Source organism: Scomber scombrus, chromosome 8 (genome assembly GCF_963691925.1).
Source record: "Scomber scombrus chromosome 8, fScoSco1.1, whole genome shotgun sequence".
Lineage (NCBI taxonomy): Eukaryota > Metazoa > Chordata > Actinopteri > Scombriformes > Scombridae > Scomber > Scomber scombrus.
In genome coordinates, this window is record NC_084977.1 from 10,235,384 (window position 1) to 10,241,502 (window position 6,119).

The 6,119-nt window shown below is 44.0% G+C and overlaps 1 protein-coding gene across 1 annotated transcript in view; it reads right to left on the reverse strand.

Annotated features, from left to right (window-relative positions):
* Positions 1–6,119, reverse strand: part of ralgps2 (Ral GEF with PH domain and SH3 binding motif 2) — a 72,703-nt gene that overhangs the window by 1,453 nt on the left and 65,131 nt on the right. Inside the window, exons 10-18 of the mRNA XM_062424922.1 lie at positions 5,363–5,500; positions 4,602–4,692; positions 4,287–4,354; positions 4,011–4,149; positions 3,685–3,836; positions 3,537–3,591; positions 2,861–2,938; positions 1,839–1,944; positions 794–886 (exon numbers count right to left, since the gene is read on the reverse strand). Of these exons, the coding sequence (XP_062280906.1) occupies positions 794–886; positions 1,839–1,944; positions 2,861–2,938; positions 3,537–3,591; positions 3,685–3,836; positions 4,011–4,149; positions 4,287–4,354; positions 4,602–4,692; positions 5,363–5,500 (920 nt within the window). The remainder of the gene's footprint in view (positions 1–793; positions 887–1,838; positions 1,945–2,860; positions 2,939–3,536; positions 3,592–3,684; positions 3,837–4,010; positions 4,150–4,286; positions 4,355–4,601; positions 4,693–5,362; positions 5,501–6,119) is intronic.

Consider the following 6,119-nt stretch of genomic DNA (forward strand, 5'->3'; position numbering starts at 1 on the left):
TATGTATGTGTGTAACCTCTCAGTCTTGCCTGTGAGCCTGCATGTGTAGTCCACAAGGTTCTCATTAGCCTATGAGTGACACGCAGGTCTGCAGTGATGTCATTGTTCTCATTATTCAATGAGTGCTACCATCTGTCTGTCCCCCCGCTGCGCCAGACCCTATCCAGCTGCACCCCCCCTCCTCCACCAACACACACGTATATAATCACTACATCTCAAATCCACTCATTCACTGTTTTTATTCCAGTTCTCATTGCCCCCCCTACCTTCTTCCTCCCTCTCTCCTCCTTCCTACTCTCTCCTCTGAGCTCCTGTACAGCTTCAGTAAACTTCCTTATGAAAGGGATACAGTCCAAGCACTCTCTCACACACACAGATCCAGCCTGCTCTGCTTGTTTTTAAATTAGGTCACAACTAGAATAAAAATGTTGATTGATCTCATCTGCATTTTAGTCATCATTTCCTTTTTTCCTGGGAACATCAAGTCAAAAACACATGAAGAACCACAACTCAGAAGTGTTTTTGTCTTGAGCTCATTTTATAAATACATTTTGAGTGAGAGTGAACAAGTAATGGCTATCAGACGTCAACACTTTCTTTATAAAACGGAGGTTGTTTAGGGGTAATTTGCCACATTTTAGCTCTTATTTCTAACAAAATGTGCCTTTTAAATAGCAGAGGACTTTCAGATGTCTCAGTGCAGTTATCTTCTCTGTCTTAACAAACAAAAATGGTGCAATTAAACAGAGGGGGGGGGGGGTGAGGGAGCGGTCTGTGTGTATGTGTGACTTACATGTTTTCTCTCAGTGGCCTTCAGGGACTTGGCAGGGTAGTAGTAAAGCTGAGTTCCGCAGAGAGCCACCCAGTATTTGGTCCAAGATGCCACCTGGAGGCACAAAGGTAAAATCCAGTCAAAAACGCCACTTCAGCCTGATATAGAGACTATAATACAGTAGTAAGGAGCTATAAGATCATTTTAAAGAGTAAATCCAGGGATACTTTTTTTGTGGTTTTATTTATGTCTGGATCTGTGCTGCATTACTTATTTCAAAAACCCTCACCTGGGACAGATAAAGAAGCTAGATTAGAAATGCAGAGACAGAGAGAAGAAAGACAGGAGCAAAGACTTCAACCCGGGGTGGTGGGGGGGGGGGGGGGTGGTGGAAAGTGTTTGCTTGTCTGTGCTTGTTTGGGTGACTGAAGAGCATCTTTATTGGCTGGATGCAAAAGTCACTATTGAGCACTTTCAACACTAACGCAAAACAAATAATGAGGGGTTGGGGTTAGGATGGAGGAAAAGCACGTGAGAGAAAAAAAAGGGACATAAAGTAAGTGAAGCTGCTAATCAATAATCCAGGTGTGCACTGGTTCCGCCTGGCCACATGGCCAGATTTGGAAAAAATTTGAGACCTTGTTGCATCATCAAAGAAGCTTGTAAATCATCCACACTCCTATGACAGTTTAAAGTTATTTCAACTACATAAAGAGCTCCAGATTTGTTTCCATCCAAAATAGAGAAGGATCATTTCAGAGCAAATATAAAATGGCATAAGAGGCACAAGGAAAACAAAGGCAGTGAGAGAAAAATGCAAGCACGGTCACATAGGATGAGATTCAAAAATGAGTATAAGGAAGAGAAACAGAGATGTTGTGTAGGTTAAGGAGACTCTGAGGCCCTATCTGTGCTGAACAGACAGCATTTATTGCCCATGTGCTCTAGAACTCCTGTGCAGAGTACATGTAGGTGTATGTGTGTGAGAGAGTGTGTGTGTGTGTGTGTGTGTGTGTGTGTGTGTGTGTGTGTGTGTGTGTGTGTGTGTGTGTGTGTGGCTTCTCACTGTCGGTTTCTTGCCCTCCTTGAGTACAGTCTTCCGTCTCAACACCCCCTGGACTGTGACTGCCCCGGGATACAAATGAACTGCCAGCTCCTCTGACTCGGCTGAGCTGCAACAGGACAAAAATAAACATTACGAGCTACGTAAACAAACACGTGCATGCATGTTCTCTTGCACACGTACATACTAGATCAAATCAGAGATGAGGCAGACGCAATCTGCAAAACCACTTTTGACGCTGCTTGATGAGTAAGTAACCACTACACCTATTTCTGTCTTGTTTTCGCAGAATTTCACAGATATACATTTTTTGCGCTGTTATTTGAAGAGAGGAGAGCAGAGACGGGGCAAGGTGGTGTGCAGATTGTGTCTGTCTGGAGGATCAGAGCAGGAAGCCCAGTGCAGAGGCCCAGTGAAGCCTGGTGGAAAGAGAGAGGCCGAGAGAGAAAAGAGACCCATCCCTATCCGCAAGGGACGCTTGATATGCAACGGCCATGAGAATTGGCTTTAATAACCCTGAAGAGTCTGTTTCTCTCGACTTTAGGAATGAGGATGTAACAGTTTGTTTCCAGCAACACATGGAGCTCAGTGCGACTGTGGAAACTCATTTTTAGCTCCAAGCTGCGAGATATCTTGGAAACCTATCACAAGAAGAAATCTAAGTTGACTAGAGCTCAATGTGTGTGTGTGGTGTGTGGTGTGTGTGTGCGAGTCAGACATGCAAGAAATTCATGAAAGCAAAAGCCAGATTATAGACTGAATGTGCAACAAAAGCTAGAGAATCATAACCCCAAATCACAACAGATTCTTTCCCCTTCACCTGATTTGTGATTTCATCCCAGCGCGCGCACACACACGCACACGCACACACACACATCCTCCACCACAGGATTATCCCAGCATTACACACACACGCTCTGAGCACCGGCATACAGCGGCCCCTGGCAGGGACTGACAGGCGTGAAGTGAGGATAAGAGAGAGGGTTTGGTTCAGGTCAGATTTGCTCCGGTCGGGATGTGTATACCTGCTGGGCCTCAGGACTCCTCTGTAGGGGATGCGGGCCACACGGGTCACTGGGCCCAGAGAGTGATAGAACCGAGTCCTGTTCAGAATAAGATGAGATAGGACAGGATAGGGGGCACGGAACACTGTTAAGGCTGTGCTGGTGGGTTTTTGTTGCTGTTCTTTTTTTTTTTTCCCTTTCAAATTGCATGAGTTAGGGTTGGATGGAGGAGTGGTCATCTGGTTAGAGGAGTTATTGATGGATTATTTAAGAGTTTAAAGAAATGGTGTTTCGGAAAGGAGGTTAGGATGATAGTCAGGCCAGTGGGAGCTGAGCCTTAATTACAGAACTGGTGAGTGTGGCACCAGACATTTGTTGGCACAGTCGAAGTAGTGGTTAGGGGATCCAAACATTAAGCGCTTAATACATTCCAGGCTGCCGGAGAAGCATGAGCATCTTTATATCTGCGCTAAAGGCTGAGAGCAGCAGTGGAGGGATGAGGCATGATGGCCTTGGCTGCGAGGCCAAAAGCAAGGCGTGTTGTGTGTGTGTATTAATGGCGCATCAATTTTGCATAGCTGTGTCTTGAGGCTGAAGCTTTGAAAATTGTACAATCACATCAGGGATGGGGATCATTTATGATTCGGTGTATGGATGTGATGAAAAAGTACCACGGTCTTGAATGTTTTAGCCTTACCTCTCAAAAGCTGGCCAAGACACCTCTTCACTGAGCTCGGAGCCCTCGCTGCTCCCTGAGTACAGATGCAAATCATTGTTTAAAAAAAAAAAGAACATATAAAAATACAAACTGATCAACATGTTACACAGTATACTGTATGTCTTACCAAGGGAAATGCCACTAGACAAAGTTGAACTCTCTGCATGTCCTCTTGTGGGACTGTGGCTCTCCATCACGCTGTCGTCCAACAGATGTCGAGAACCAGCGTTGGGAAATGTAGCACTTTTAAACTCTACTGTATTCATCTTGTGGATAAAACTATGTGAACACAGCAGTGACAGAGAGATAAAGACAGACAAACAGACAAGTGTCAGTATCTTTACTTTAAACCATTTTGCCTTCACCAGAATCTGTAAAAAGATGGATCCATGTTAAATGACAGCTGGAAATACCAATTTTTCTATTCAATACAATACAAAACCAAAAACTGACTTGTAGCCCAGGCTGTGGCACTTCCTGTGACCGTAGGGCAGCAGGTTCCTAGGGGAGGGAGGCGTGGCCGGGACTTTGGTTCCTTCAGCTGCTACCGTACATTTACGGCCGCACAGAGGAGATGCTGACGCTTCCTGGCCTGTGGGTGAGAGTGGGACGGAGATGTTTTTTTAAATTATAGACCATGAAGAGTGGAAAGAGAGAGGGGTAAGAAGATGATTTCTGCAGGTTTGATTCAACATTTAACTTTCAATTGTGATCTGTACAGAAACTCACCGACAAGATCCTCTTTGGAGGCATTTACTCGTGGTGTGCTGGTGCCTGGCTCAATCTTCTGTGACAACCTAAATAAAGAACATTGGTATTTCCATCGGCTTGAATTCATCCACTGTGAATTTCTCATTAGGAAAATTATTGGGGAATGGAATTTTATTTTTTTGGAGACACAGAGAAGCACTGTGCCCCACAATAAGCAATAAAATTAGAAACAGGATAATAGGACGGCAGGAAATTGCATCTGCGACTGAATCAGTTATGATGAGGCACGGATGTGTGGAGCTGCTGTTTGTATCTTATATATTTTTTTCTTACTTGTAGTTGTCGTCCTCCACAAACTTCTGCAGCTCCTCGATATACCTGACTGAGTTGAGATACTTCTGTACATGAGGCAACACCGGTATATCTGAAAGAACAGCGATAATAACAGACATTAGAGTAAATGTGGACACGTGTGCCTGATCACCTCTTACCAAAACTGGCAACCAATTTGGGTAATAAAGCATGCCAAGAGTGAAAATGTAATTTTTCTAAAATTGCAGGTTGGTGAAATATTCTGGAAATTAAAAGAAGCATATTTATATTTATTTTATTTCCCAGATCAGAACTCAGAAGTATAAAATATCTTGACATGTTTTAAATATTTGACTGAACCTGGATATATATCAGGATGCAAAACTATCTGAACTGAGCATATTTTATTCAACCTATTTTTATTCAAATGTCACAGAAACGTGCAGAAGTATTAATGAATATCAGAGATTCTTTCATAGTGTTTCCATGGCAACAGAGAGTGAGGTGGCAAGGGCTGTTTCCTCCTCTCGTTTGTTCCTCTACATGATGGACATAACATAACATCAGAGTACAGAGAGGGTTACAGTTCAGCTGCTGATAAAAGGTTTGTCAGCTGACATCATCACAGATACTTCAGCTGAGTGATCTCTGCCAACACTTTCTTTCCACCCTGACATCCTGTTAGTGTGTGTGTGTGTGTGTGTGTGTGTGTGTGTGTGTGTGTGTGTGTGTGTGTGTGTGTGTGTGTGTGTGTGTGTGTGTGTGTGTGTCTAAACTCTCACCGTAGGTACAGGATCTCTGCAAATCCGATATGATTCTGAGAATGTTATTCATCAGGTTTGATCTCTGTTCGTTCTCCAGTATGCTGCCCGTGGAGGGGTAGGCTGAGTCGATGTAGGTCAGATCAGACAGGTACATCCCTAAAACAAAACAGCAGACATACCAAGAATGTTACATGAAACCAAGAGAAACAACACAGCACTCCTCCCCTTCATGTTCTCATCCTTCAGCTAGTCAAAGACCCCAGTGAGAGCTAAATGAGGACAGAGTCCATCTGTTGGAGGTGTTGTTTCAAATGCCAGTGGGGAACACAAGGATTTTCCTGACCCAACACGGAGAGCTCAGCTCATTAGAAAGCAAACACTTGGACACAAACAAGGCTGGACATCGTAACCGGGCCAGATTCCCTTGGATGCATGATGCAAGTACCATGCAGCTGTGGGTTTCATGGTGTGAAGACCAGCTGGTAATAGCAGGCTGCTTGTTTCATATCTCACCGGCCAGAAAAGACCTTGCACAAATTCTCCCATTTGGATATACTTTGCTCAAGTTTCAAACTGTTTTTGACCTGATGGGCTCCCCCACAGATCTAAACGATAGCCTTGAGTGGATGACTAATCTTCTCTTCAGCCTCTCCATCACAAAGCCATCTCTCTTCATCTCTCCTCTGCCTCTTTTTGGCAGACTTGGAGCAGAGCTGAGATTCTTAGTCTCTCATTACATAAATATTAACATTAAGAGACAAACCCAGGAGCAGCT